Source organism: Anolis sagrei, chromosome 2 (genome assembly GCF_037176765.1).
Source record: "Anolis sagrei isolate rAnoSag1 chromosome 2, rAnoSag1.mat, whole genome shotgun sequence".
In the NCBI taxonomy this organism is placed as follows: Eukaryota; Metazoa; Chordata; class Lepidosauria; order Squamata; family Dactyloidae; genus Anolis; species Anolis sagrei.
The window spans coordinates 95,892,466-95,907,135 of NC_090022.1; the positions used below are offsets into that span (position 1 = coordinate 95,892,466).

Here is a 14,670-nt window from a genome sequence, read left to right on the forward strand (position 1 = left end):
TGTGGAGAGCTCAAACTCTCCCCATTTCCTCAGTCAGGGATATTTATTTATTTATTTCAGGTATTTCTATCCCGTTCCTTCTCAACCTCCGAAGAGGGACTCAGGACGGCTTACATATAGCAGCAATTCGATGCCACTACATATAACAGAGCAATATAATAATTAAAACAATAAATAAAACATTCATTAAAAAAGTAAAAAAAACAAAACAGTATTAATAGCCATATCACCATTCCAGTCAATTCCATATCCAGTTCCATGTCCAAAGTGCTATCTATGTCTGTTGTCCAAAAGCCTGGTCCAAGAACCACGACTTTAATTTCTTCCTAAATGACAGGAGGGACGGAGCCAATCTTACCTCAGTGGTAAGCGAGTTTCACAGGCGGGGGGCCACAGCTGAGAAGGCCCTGTCTCTCGTCCCCGCCAGATGTATTTGAGACACTGGCGGGAGCGAGAGCAGGGCCTCCCCAGATGATCTTAAACCGTGTTTTGCTTTTACTTTAAAGCTATAGCTCATTGCTTCTTTAATTTAATATCTTACTTTTATTTATACTCCTGATCAGTTATAGGAAAGAATAGAATTAAATAGACTCTCTTTTCAATGGGACAACTTTTTGTTGAGTGCGGTTAATGGGCTGGAAATGTGTAGCTCTGCCCTAGATGGTGATGAATAAACTGATTGTAATGCCACATTTCCAGGCATATTAACCGTTCTTCATGAATTTTAATTGTTCTCATTTGATTATGCTCTCTTCTGTATTACAGAATGCTCCCTGGCCCACTCATGATGTATCAGTTTCAAAGAAGCTTCATCAAAGCAGCAAGTAAGTAATTTGTTTCAGTCTCTTAAAGGAGACAAAGTCCTCTGTGAACAACATCATACAACTTCTAATCCTTTAAAACTTATTGGCAAAGGTGAGCTTTTTGAGTAAATTCTGCAAATAGAAATGGAATTGTGACGTAGGAGAGCATATTAACTAAAACGTGCTACACCAGGGGGAAAAGGTGATAGGGTGTTTTGGAACCGTTTAGTTATCAAAAGCATATTTTAATAATTTGAATTTTTGCAGTATTTTGTGACCTCACTTGGTAAGAGTGTATCAGTAAGTTTCATTGTGACTTCTGACATGACAAATGAAGCACACTTGAGATCCTTCTATTTTATACTTTGACTTGATGTCATGTAAAATGAGAAAGTGGTTAGATTTGCAAAGGCAGCTGGAAACAACTCTGCTTCTTTTATTTTTATTGTCCATTCAAGAAACATAAAATGATTTCTGACTCATTACAGATTTTTATCTGCCTGCTTTCTTGACAGTGAGTGATGGCAGGAGAATCTAGATTCCCATAAATCAGTCAAAAGAAATAACCCACGGGGTATTATCCGTATCTGTATTCTATGCATACTTGGCTCTGCCATCTCTCTCTTCTGTAATATGGAGCAAGGCAAAGGGGAAGTGTGCCCTCCAGGACATCTCTTCCCACTATAAATGGGAACGGGATTAACAGTTCCATAATCCCCAGTGAAAGAGCCTTCATCCCTTCTCTTCCAAGGTAATTTCAGATTGGATGAGAGAGCTGCCAATGATTGCAATGGTAACTTTGAGCACTTGTGAACTTTTTGCAAGCCACTGAATCAGGAACTTGTGAAATTCAACAGTCCAAAGATTATTGATAGGATATTGTGTGTCCTCACTGTCCATCTCTTATTTTCAGAACTGATTATTGTATGATTTTGATAAGAGAGAAGTGTGTGTCTTTGTATGAGAAAGAGAGCAGTTGGGGAATGAATGAGAACACACATAACACTTAAAACTTCTATTATTGCTATCAATTTGAGCTGAGTCACTCAGACATTGAAATAAAAAATATACTGGTTAAATTGGTTGGTTTTTTTTTGTAGTGCTAATAATTATTCATACTTTCATATTTTTATAGTTTGATATCTATTATAGTAATAAAATTAAAAGAAATTTAGAGATTTGTGACTGATGGATGAAAACAAAGGTACCTTTGTCTTGTTTCAGAACTGGAAAATCAAGAATCCAGAACCTCAGAGATCCACAGCTTAGTACACAGACTTCCTGAGAAAAACAGACAGATGCTCCAATTGCTCATGAATCACTTGGCAAAGTACGTGTTCTGGCTTTTCTAAACTTTTGCTTTTTTGTTTGCTAACCTCAGAGTGGAAAAATGGAGTAAACATTTAAGAGTATGGGCACCTTTCCTGTTCTCTGCATTTGGCTGAAAACCGTTTTCTGGCATGGCAGTTACCTACATCACAAGATGTGATGAACTTCTGGACTTACAGATTTCAATTATGCCATGAATTCATGTGTGCCATAAGAATTAATCTCTTATTTATAATTCCATTCATTGTGTCATTAGATCACTTGGCTGCTTGTGATGAATATCCTCCATCATGAAGGCTGGAGGGAAAAGGCTTTTCTTAATATCAGAACCGAGCATCCCTAATCAAGAGAATCCTTGACTTGCAATTTGCTCAACCTTTCATAGTCTCCATGCAATGTGTTTGTGATACTAGGCACTTGTTTTCTGACAGGCATGTGAGGTCAGGAATCTGTTCCTCATTTTGGAACATGTTGCTCCTGCAAGGAAGTTAAGTTACAGGAGGTTCAAGAGCAAGGTTAAGCCATGAGAGAAAATAGACCTTAGGTAGTACGCTGTGGTGAGTGTGGAAAGGAGCTGCTCTGCCTTAATTATAATGCACTTGCAAAGTACATCGTATTTATGTACAACTAATAGCAGGTATCAAACTGCAATATGCACCAAGAGGAACAGATTAGCTATCACATTTATTTCTTTGTTTCTCCCTCCACAGCTAATAACAACTCTGTAATTTATTTAAACAGGTGAATGTGTAAGTGATGAATGTTTAATCTCACTTTACTTTCTGAGTCTAGTTTTACAATCCCAGGTTTAAGGCTTAAGATTTCAGAGGGTTATTCATGCAACTTTGATGTCACATTTAGCTTGGTTACATTTTGGCCAAATTATAAACAGCACTACAATCTGGACTCGGTCAGGGGAAATCTATTATTAAATGTTAGATAAAAGTGGGTGGTTTCATGGAACTACTTAATTTAACACTTGCACATCATATCCCATACAGCTTGAGACTATGCATACGATATGAATCAGATTTATGGTGGTGTCTGTCAAAATGAGAAGAAAGGCACTCTAACTTGTGCAACTGTTAGTGCTGCTGCCACTCCCCATTGCATGTTGCTGCTTCATATTCCTTGTTTTCAATCCCAGAGTTATATTTATGATTTATTTTTTGCAGGCATGCATATTTGTGCCATGGAGATGGTAGATATGTGGGTCATCTTGGCAAAACAGTTCTGCGTGACTCATGGAAATTACTTCCCCTGCTGTAACTGCCAAAAACCTTCCCTTACTTAGTATTTTAAGGGGAAAACATCTGGAATGACCAAGCAGCTTTATATTTCAGTTCCAGGAGGTAGTAGGCTGAGTGTTGCCCTCTCTGTATCAGAGGGCTAAGTAAACAAGAACAACAGAGAGTTAGGTTATAAATACCGCTCTGGAACAGCGCACAGATAAACAATATATAGAGGGTGTGAACAAACTTTGAAATGTGTTTTTAAAAGACAGAGTGCAGATGCTCTCTTTTATCTTATGTTTGTGTGGCTTGCAGCATGCTTTCAAAAGCAGAAATTTGGCAAAGATACCAGTGAGAAGGAAACTCTTTGGTTACTTCCATGTTTGAAATAATATGGAATACCAGTTTATTTTAACACCCAAGCCTTTCTCTGAAGTGCTATACTGATAAATTCATTTGAAAAAGAAAGTTTGTAAAATTAATTCTTTGTTACAAATGGGGAGAGTAACTGATTGGCCACAGTTTGACTTTTGGTCAAATCCAATATGATTGCTCTTATATTCTTAACCCAAAGCTACATGACTGCTCTCTTAAAGAGATGAAATTCCCTCTTCCTAACACATGTTGTTATTAGTTGCTGACAATTCTGCATTGGCTTCATAGTCCTTTGAGTGAGAAATCATCAAATGATCTGTAAACTCAGGACCATGGCTTTCTTGATTGAGTCTATTCATTTGTAATGCAGTCTTCCTCTTTTCCTACTGCCTACCACTTTACCAAGCATTATGGTCTTTTCCAGTGAGCTTGGTGGCATCATGATATATCCAAAGCATAACAGGCTCAGTTTAGCCATCTTGCCTTTTTGTGAGAGTACAGACCTGATTTGCTAAAGGTCACACTCATAGAATCATAGAGTTGGAAGAGACTACATGGGCCATCTAGTCCAACTCCCGTATTGCAGGAAAGCACAATCAAAGTATCCCTGAGAGATGGCCATCCAGCCTCTATTTAAAAGTTTCCAAGGAAGGAGCTTCCACCAAAGACTTGTTTGTCTTTTTAGCTGTCCAGGGTATATATAGAACTCTCCTCCAGTACTGTATTTCAAATAAGTTTATTTTCTTCTCATCAGCTTTTTTCACTATTTGGCTTTGTGCACTTGGTTTTAGACATAAGAATCACCTACCACGGATCCCTCAATTTATTTGGAATCATTTCTGTTTTTCCATCCGGCCATTCCCTTGGGCAAGTCTAACACCTGCATAACCTTACTTGAATCAAATAACATGAAAGATAAGATAGAATGTTGTGGAATCCAAAACATAAGTACTATAAAATTAAGAAGAACCTTCTGTTCCTATTTTTGCAAACTAACCATGGAGGCAGGAGCAGAGCTATTGTATAATTAGAATCATAGATACATAGAATAATAGAGTTGGAAGAGACCACATGGGTCATCTAGGCCAACCCCCTCCATGCAGGAAAATTACTTTCAACACTCACTGGGCAATTCAGCAAAATAGTGTGGTTGAGTGTGTCAAATGTTGTTAAGATAACATGGTTGCTCTCCATGCATCTTTATTCCGATAGAGATCATCTATCAGGCCACCACTGTGTCAAACTGGACCTGAAATCAATTTGAATCAGATCTGTGTTTCTTCCCATGGCATCTTGATTTCAAACATCTCTGTTGAATCCCCAACATGGATACTAGTGACTGGGTGCTGTTATAATCTCATTTAAACGGGGTTTCCTGAGCCAGAAGATCTAACTAGCTACTTATGATGACCATTCCTTTCTCCGTTAGTCTTTCCATCTTGCCCTTTCAAAACAGCCACAACTGAAACTAAAATCTCCTAAAACCAGACTAGACAGTCATCTGAATACCAACACAGAAGCCATGTCTATTGTTCACCATATAAAATGTGGTTGGTGCTACTAATAAAAATTATTAATTATACTTCATCATCAGGATATGTGTCACCTTGAAGAACCATATAGGCAATATGCTGGGAGTGAAATCCAAGAAGACAGGATAAGTGGAAAAGGCCTCTCAGAAGGAATCTGTAGGAAGGGAAAGTGGTGGGACTATATATGTGTGAATAAAATACAAATAATATGACGATCAATGTTTTCATGTGTTTTATATTGACATAATAATTCCTTATGTGCCTCTGTGTGGTAATTGATTCCACCATTGTCTCAATATAGTGATTAATCTCATTTTATAGAAAAAAGTATAGAGAGCTATTTCCAGAGAGTTCAGATACTAAATTTGAAGTTGTTGTTGTTGTTCATTCGTTCAGTCGTCTCCGACTCTTCGTGACCTCATGGACCAGCCTACGCCAGAGCTCCCTGTCAGCCGTTACCACCCCCAGCTCCCTCAAGGTCAGTCCAGTCACTTCAAGGATGCCATCCATCCATCTTGCCCTTGGTCGGCCCCTCTTCCTTTTGCCTTCCACTTTCCCCAGCATAATTGTCTTCTCTAGGCTTTCCTGTCTCCTCATGATGTGGCCAAAGTACTTCAACTTTGTCTCTAGTATCTTTCCCTCCAGTGAGCAGTCGGGCTTTATTTCCTGGAGGATGGACTGGTTGGATCTTCTCGCAGTCCAAGGCACTCTCAGCACTTTCCTCCAACACCACAGCTCAAAAGCATCTATCTTCCTTCGCTCAGCCTTCCCTAAGGTCCAGCTCTCACATCCGTAGGTGACTACAGGGAATACCATGGCTTTGACTAGGCGGATCTTTGTTGCCAGTCTGATGTCTCTACTCTTCACTATTTTATCGAGACTGGACATTGCTCTCCTCCCAAGAAGTAAGCGTCTTCTGATTTCCTGGCTACAGTCTGCATCTGCAGTAATCTTTGCACCTAGAAATACAAAGTCTGTCACGGCCTCCACGGTTTCTCCCTCTATTTTCCAGTTGTCAATCATTCTTGTTGCCATAATCTTGGTTTTTTTGACGTTTAGCTGCAACCCGGCTTTTGCGCTTTCTTCTTTCACCTTGATTAGAAGGCTCCTCAGCTCCTCCTCGCTTTCGGCCATCAGAGTGGTGTCATCTGCATATCTGAGGTTGTTAATGTTTCTTCCAGCAATTTTCACCCCAGCTTTGCATTCATCCAGCCCCGCACATCGCATGATGTGTTCTGCATACAAGTTAAAAAGGTTGGGTGAGAGGATGCAGCCTTGCCGTACGCCTTTCCCAATCTTGAACCAGTCTGTTGTTCCGTGGTCAGTCCTGACTGTTGCTACTTGGTCCTTGTACAGATTCCTCAGGAGAGAGACAAGGTGGCTTGGTATGCCCATCCCACCAAGAACTTGCCACAATTTATTATGATCCACACAGTCAAAGGCTTTAGAGTAGTCAATGAAGCAGAAGTAGATGTTTTTCTGAAACTCCCTGCCTTTCTCCATTATCCAGCGGATATTGGCAATCTGGTCTCTCGTTCCTCTGCCTTTTCTAAACCCAGCTTGAACATCTGGCAACTCTCGCTCCATGTATTGCTGGAGTCTTCCTTGCAGGATCTTGAGCATTACCTTACTGGCATGAGAAATAAGGGCCACTGTACGGATGTTTGAGCAGTCTTTCGCATTTCCCTTTTTGGGTATGGGGATATAAGTTGATTTTTTCCAGTCTGATGGCCATTCTTGTGTTTTCCATATTTGCTGGCAAATGGCATGCATCACCTTGACAGCATCATCTTTTAAGATTTTAAACAGTTCAGCTGGGATCCCATCATCTCCTGCTGCCTTGTTGTTAGCAATGCTTCTTAAGGCCCATTCCACCTCACTCCTCAGGATGTCTGGTTCTAATTCATTCACCACACCGTCAAAGCTATCCTCGATATTATTATCCTTCCTATACAGATCTTCTGTATAGTCTCGCCACCTTCTCTTGATCTCTTCAGCTTCTGTTAGGTCCCTGCCATCTTTGTTTCTTATCATACCAATTTTTGCCTGAAATTTACCTCCAATGTTTCTAATTTTCTGGAAGAGGTCTCTTGTCCTTCCTATTCTGCTGTCTTCTTCCACTTCCATGCATTGCTTATTTAAAAATAGTTCCTTATCTCTTCTGGCTAACCTCTGGAATTGCGCATTTAACTGGGCATATCTCCCCTTTTCACTGTTTCCTTTTGCTTTCCTCCTTTCTTGGGCTACTTCCAGTGTCTCAGCAGACAACCATTTTGCCTTCTTGGTTTTCTTTTTCTTTGGAACGTACTTTGTTGCCGCCTCCTGAACAATGTCGCGGACTTCTGTCCATAGTTCTTCTGGGACTCTGTTTACTAAATCTAGTCCTTCAAATCTGTTCTTCACTTCCACTGTATATTCGCTAGGAATGTTAGTGAGATCATATCTAACTGGTCTGTGTATTTTCCCTGATCTCTTTAGTTTTATTCTAAATTGGGCAATAAGAAGTTCGTGATCTGAGCTACAGTCAGCCCCAGGTCTTGTTTTCACCGACTGGATGGATGTCCGCCACCTTTGGCTGCAAAGGATGTAGTCAATTTGATTTCGGTGTTGACCATCTGGTGAGGTCCATGTATAAAGCCGTCTTTTAGGTTGTTGGAAGAGAGTATTCGTTATACACAGCGAGTTTTCCTGGCAGAATTCTATCAGCCTGCGTCCCGCTTCATTTTGTTCTCCCAGACCATGCTTGCCTGTGATCCCAGTTGTCATTTGACTTCCCACCTTGGCATTCCAGTCTCCTGTAATGAAAATAATGTCTCTTTTTGGTGTATTATCCAGTAGGTCCTGCAGATCCTCATAGAACTGATCTACTTCTGCTTCTTCAGCAGCTGTGGTTGGGGCGTATATTTGGATCACTGTGATGTTGAAAGGCTTTCCTTGCACTCGAATTGAGATCATTCTGTCATTTTTTGGGTTGTATCCAAGCACCGCTTTAGCGAATTTCTTATTAATTATGAAGGCTACTCCATTTCTTCGATGTTCCTCTTGTCCGCAGTAGTAGATCTGGTGGTCATCTGATGTGAAATGGCCCATTCCAGTCCATTTCAGTTCGCTGACCCCCAGAATGTCTATCTTTAGTCTTGACATCTCACCAATAACAACATCCAATTTGCCCTGGCTCATAGATCTTACATTCCAGGTTCCTATGGTGTGTTGATCTTTAGAACATCGGATTCGTCGTTCGCCTCCAGTACCGTCGGCCGCTAGCCTTCCTTTCGGCTTTGAGCTAGCTGCGTCATCACATCTGGGGCTAGTTGAACTTATCCTCTGCTCCTCCCCAGTAGCATTTTGGCCATCTTCCGACCTGGGAGTCCCATCTTCCAATGGCATACCGACATATCTCTGGTTGTACTGGTCCATTTAGTTTTCTTGGCAAGGATACTGGAGTGGTTTGCCATTGCCTTCCCCAGGGATCACGCTTGGTCTGACCTCTCTGCCACAACCGTCCCGTCTTGGGTGGCCCTTCACGGTTTCGCTCATGACATCATTGAGGTGCTCAAGCTCCAGCGCCCCGACAAGGCGGTGATCCTTTGCTGGAGAAATTTGAAGTTAGCAACACAAAAAAGCAGTATATTGATTAATTTTGTAGAAAGTAATACTTACATATTGATGTTTCTTCATACTGGTTTTTTATTGTAATTTCTTCCTAGGTACGTGTAGATCAGTAAAAGTGTTGTGTGTGCTTGTATTATTGTGAGTGTAGCTACTGCATTGTATGGATCAAGATTTAATAATGAATACACTAAATTTATAGATAAGCTGTACATATGAATTCGAGCACAGTGTTTTAGCCCTGATAAATGCATAAATAAAATCAAATTGAGACTCTGCCTGTAATCTCAAGGAAGGCTTCTGTGTAGAAGCTGTATATCCATTTCTTTTAAAAAGGAATTTCAAATTATTTACAACTTTAGTGAGTGTTCTGTTTAGCATATTATCAACCCATTCTCCCAAAACTCAGAAAATGTTGAAAAACTGTTAAATTAAGGGAGTAAAAATGTACCTCAATAAACTTCAGAAGTAGAGTGAGTAAGGCAAAAGAAAGTTCCTTATATTTGTGTAATATTTCTGGTCAAATCAATTTCTTCCCATAGCATCTTAACATGAACTGTCACTGTTGAAGCTACATGTTAAAGGTGAAGCATTTTCAATTCTGCTTTTCCTCCCAGAACAGGATCCTCAGAAATCACGTGTAAATGCTGAGGCATAAAGATTTTTCACATGACAGTTTTTTAAGTGTCCATCATCCTTTTATCTAGCTAAACTATCCACTCTTTATGTTTCCTTCCTTCTATAAGAATGCCATCTATAGGAAAAATAGGGGACTTAAATGATGTCAACTTTTGCTTATCTTAAACGCAATTATCCCCCCTGTTTTTGAAGTGGCTGAACCAATTTGCTTATAAACGTTTTCTTCAAAGACAAAAGTAGGATTTAACATTAGATGTAGTAGTTCTTACATAATGAGTCCTGGCAGCTTGCACTGTGGGTAAATGTTCAACTCATTCACCTTTTGTGTAAGTGCAGGAATGTCACATTAGTTTGTAGAAGGCCAAAAATCTTCATTTGCTCTTAACTGAATGGGACCAATTCTGCTTTGCAAAGTAGGTCATGGTGGTGTTGAGTGGATGCCAGGCGCTGAGCCCGGGGTACTTGGAGCTGAAGCTCTGGAATGTCTCATGACTAGCATATGTGTGGGTAGCATTGGCAGGAATGAATACATTGTTGTTATCTTTTATTAGGGCTTTTAAAAATTAAAAATCCCATTGTTTCTTTAACATCAGATGGAGGCACAGAGCAGATTGTAATTATCTCTTTAAAAAGGAATTAGAGACAATGTGCTATAGCAAAATGAACAAACCTGAACAAAACAAATATGTGGCTTTAAAATGTATTGGTGTAATCACTTCTGTGTTTATTTTCTGATCTCGTTTACATAAGCATTTATTACTTATCAAGTGCTGGGGGGATTTTTCAGTGAAGTTGTGGTGATATTAATTCAGTTCAGCCTGTGAAATAAATGTCCTTTTTAAAGTAAAGCCTCTTTCACTTGGCACTAGGTAATGCTAACTAAAGCATGATAGCCATTGCCAGTTTATCAATTGTTGTTGTTCTAGGGAAATTGTCCATGAATCTGTGGCAGGAAAAAAGAAAAGTGATATAATAGTGACAGTAGGGTTCCAAGGGTAAAAAGAAAATGCACATAATGAGGAATAATGTTATTTTGCTCTACATTTTGAAGTGAACTTTTTTACATAAGTAATTCAAAAATATAAATAGTTTTATTAAAATATGAAGAAGTTCATTGTTACTGCCATCAGGTTGGTCTTTTATACCGTATCATATTCATAGTCCTCTATTAATATATAGCTACTGATTTTCTAGCTCCCACACCTTAATACAGACATTTTCATGTCAGAGTCAATATAAATGAACTTATAAGAGTAGATTATGGAGAAAGTAAGCAGTAATAAACATTGGAGAGTGAGCATGGTGTAGTTGTTTGAATGTTGGACTAGGAACTTGGAAGACGAGGGTTCAAATTCTTGTTCAGCCGTGGAAACCCATTGGGTGACCTTGGGCAAGTCCCACTCTCTCTGTGACCAAACCTCTCAAGAAAGCCCCACGGTCACCTTAAAATGGAAATGACTTAAAGGCTCACAGCAAGAATAAAAATGCAAGAGCGGAATGACTCCTCAGTCCCCTTGGCAGGAGGCCTTCACATGAAGCATGACTGGAAATCTCAAAAGCTTTTGATTCCAATGATGTTAGTGCCTGGATGGCATAGGCTGTAGACCAGGGAAGATTGAAATGTGGCAGGGATGCTTTTTGTGGCTCACAATCTCTTTGCCCTTAAGTGCCCTTGGGGTGGAGTAGTTTTGCTATGTGTTTGAGCCCCTCTAGGCAATTTAATTCCCATAGGAGGCCTTTTTGAAATGAAGTTGACAGCTGGGTCATTTCATGTGGTTAAAAAAGCCTCTAAGAGGCCTAAAATGATTGGGGGCAGCAAAACATAGTGACATTTCTATCCATTCCTCTATCCCAGTGGTTCTCAACCTGTGGGTTCCCAGATATTTTGGCCTTCAACTCCCAGAAATCCTAACGGATGGTAAACTGGTTGGGATTTCTGGGGGTTGTAGATCAAAACACCTAGGGACCCACAGGTTGAGAACCACAGCACAGAGCTTGTGGGAGATACATTTATTGCCACAAGGAATGACAACCTCCTATATCTTTTGGGGATTGCCCTGATAGTTGCCCATCCTGACTTAGTTATATCATCATGTGAAGTCCTAAATAGTTCTACTGGTGCTGTACAAATATGTCTTGGCCCCTTATTGTCACATTTGCCATGTTTTGGAAGTTGTGCTCTTTCTTGTGTTTGATGACACACCAGTTGCCCTTCTGTCTTGGAGACAGTAAATCCGGTCATGACTATGCATGCCTAATTTACACCCAAGTTACATTAGTAGTGTAGCATGTTCTATGTGATTTCAGAAAATGCAGTTACTCCAAACTACAGTAACGAAAATGATTTATATGCAGATCATAATATACTAATTCATTTGCAGTGGATTTCTTTTTGTTTCTTTGCCCATGGGATCAGGGCGTCTGAGGGTCGCTGCCTCTTGATTCAAGTGGCCCATCTGTTAAAGTCATACTTGGAAGTTTTGTTTCCACCTGCAAGAGTAGGGTGTTTGATGGAGACATAAAACAGGGGTTTTCAATGACAGTAATTTGGCTGTGAAAACCCTCTTCCAAGAAGGTTTGACTGGGCTTCTTTTGACAGTTTTAGGCAGGCAGCCAAGAAGACAATTTTATCCCATAAGGATTTAAGTAGTTGTATTTAAGTAGTTTCTTAATAGTTTTCTTTTAATGTACTTTTCTTTATTCATTATTTTTAAAGTATTTAAAATATTGTTTTAAATTTTTATTAGGCTTATCATTGTAAATTTCCTAACGCCCTTTTAATACTAAAAATGTGATTGAGATAGATAGACAGACAACGATAGATGTTATGCATTTAACAGAAGCTGGCTCAAACAAACAAAATAAAGCAACAGCAGAATTTCATAAGGAATTTATTGGTAATAAAATAAATAAATGAAGGGATGAGCTTTCTTTCATTTCTGGTTTGACTTTTGTGAAATTGGGAATACTTCAAAATTGTTGCCAATAAATATCAAATAAATGATTTTCACCATTAATGTATGCCCAGAATTGTTTTCAGCTGTCAAAACTTTATACATCTTTTCATCTATCTGTAGAACTCTTGTTTAATAACAGGCTCTTCTCATCCAAATGCATGCTTTCTTTTCTTTGTAAGCCAAACAGTCTAATGTTGAACATCAGAAGTCTCTATATATCAAAACTATACATATTGTGCACTGAAAAATTAGGTGTTCTACAGAGTTTTGCCAGAAAAGCTTTAACAATTCAAAAGTCTGTATAATCTTCACTGATAGAAGTTGTTCCAAGAATGTATATTACTGTATACAGTATGATTTCTCTTTATGATTGCGTATACTTCTGGTAGAGTTCTGGATTACTTGATGTAGGCCTGCCTGAATTTAAAATGTCATCATCTTATTTAAATCCCTTATTCTCTTGGGTTAATGCAAACCTGATGGACTTCAAATCCACCAGTATCTGGGCTAAACATAAGGAAGTGGTTCCTGATGGTGAAAACTGTTCAACAGTTGAATACACTGTCTCTAGAGCAGTTGTTCTCAACCTTCCTAATGCAGTGACCTTAACACAGTTCCTCATGTTGTGGTGATTCTCACCCATAAAATTATTTTTGTTGCTACTTCATAACTGTAATTTTGCTACTGTTAAGTATTGCAATGTAAATATCTGATATGCATGATGTATTTTCATTCACTGAACGAAATTTAGCATAAATAGCCGATACGCCCAAATTCGAATACTGGTGGGGTTGGGGTGAGGTAGATTTTGTCATTTGGGAGTTGTAGTTGCTGGGATTTATAGTTCACCTACAATCAAAGAGAATTCCGAACTCCACCAATGATGGAATTGAACCAAACTTGGCACACAGAACTCCCATGATCAACAGAAAATACTGGAAGGGGTTGGTAGGCATTGACCTTGAGTTTTGGAGTTGTAATTCACCTACATCTAGAGAGCACTGTGGACTCAAACAGTGATCGATCTGGACCTAACTTGGCACAAATACTCAATATGCTCAAATGTGGTGGAAAGTAGACCTTGACATTTGGGAGTTGTAGTTGCTGGGATTTATAGTTCACCTACAATCAAAGAGTATTCTGAACCCCACCAATGATAGAATTGGGCCAAACTTCCCACACAGAACCCCCATGACCAACAGAAAATACTGTGTTTTCTCATGGTCTTTGGAAAACCCTCTGACACCCTCCTCATGACACCCTCCCAAGGGTCCCAGCCCTCAGGTTGAGAAACGCTGCTCTAGAGGTTATTAAACAGAGATTGGATAGCCATTTGTTGCGAGTGCTTTGATTTTGTGTTTCTGCATGGCTCTTGTGGTCTCTTCCAACTCTGTGATTGTATGATATTATGGCCACTTCTGATTTAAAAACTTTTCACTGCTCACTGTAGTATTTTTTTTTACAGATGAGTGTGGTCCTTTTACAGGTTAGCAAGATTTATGCTCATTGACAAAATATTATTATAAGACAGTAATTCCACTTTAATTGTCCTTTGGAATCCTGGAACACCAGTGGAGAGTTCTAAAGGCCCTTTTTCCCTTAAACAAGCAATCCCTAGATACCATCAGATATAACCACAGCTTTTCAAATAGAATCATAGTTCTATAATTGTTCACCTGGAAGGACCCAAGTATTTCTCGTATAGGTAATCCAACTATGGAGATTCATTAAAATATGAATACCCAGTATGTGGGGGTTAGAGGACCTATACCTCAACCCAGGCATGGAGAGCTAGGGAGTTTCAGTTTTTTATTCCATACTTTAGCCATAACTTGGTTTAAGTGCATCACAACTACTATTTCCAGAGGTGAGGATGGGTCCAAGTTGTGTATTAATTATTGTCACCATTTGTATTCAAATATAGAAGATGAGCATTTTAAAGAAAAGACAGTTTTCTGTTTTTATTTCATTCACTATCAATTAATATATATTTATATGTGACAGACAAGAGGTCTTATTAATCTCTTACACAGATTGTTTCCTTCATGTTTGAAATGGTTCCTAGCTTTGGAAAGAAAAGTGGGATATAAATCAGAAAACAAGTCAGTCCTTTCACATGACACAGTTATAACACTATGATTCCATGTTAACTGCAATGGTGCCATCCCATGGAATTCTGGGATTTGCAGTTTAG

At 39.2% G+C, this 14,670-nt stretch overlaps 1 protein-coding gene across 7 annotated transcripts in view; it reads left to right on the forward strand.

Moving 5' to 3' along the window:
* ARHGAP26 (Rho GTPase activating protein 26) overlaps positions 1-14,670 on the forward strand; it is a 284,817-nt gene that overhangs the window by 165,958 nt on the left and 104,189 nt on the right. For all 7 annotated transcript variants that reach the window (XM_067463701.1, XM_060765179.2, XM_060765184.2 and 4 more), the window contains exons 16-17: positions 766-824; positions 2,028-2,133. In XM_067463701.1, coding sequence (XP_067319802.1) covers positions 766-824; positions 2,028-2,133 — 165 coding nt within the window. The remainder of the gene's footprint in view (positions 1-765; positions 825-2,027; positions 2,134-14,670) is intronic.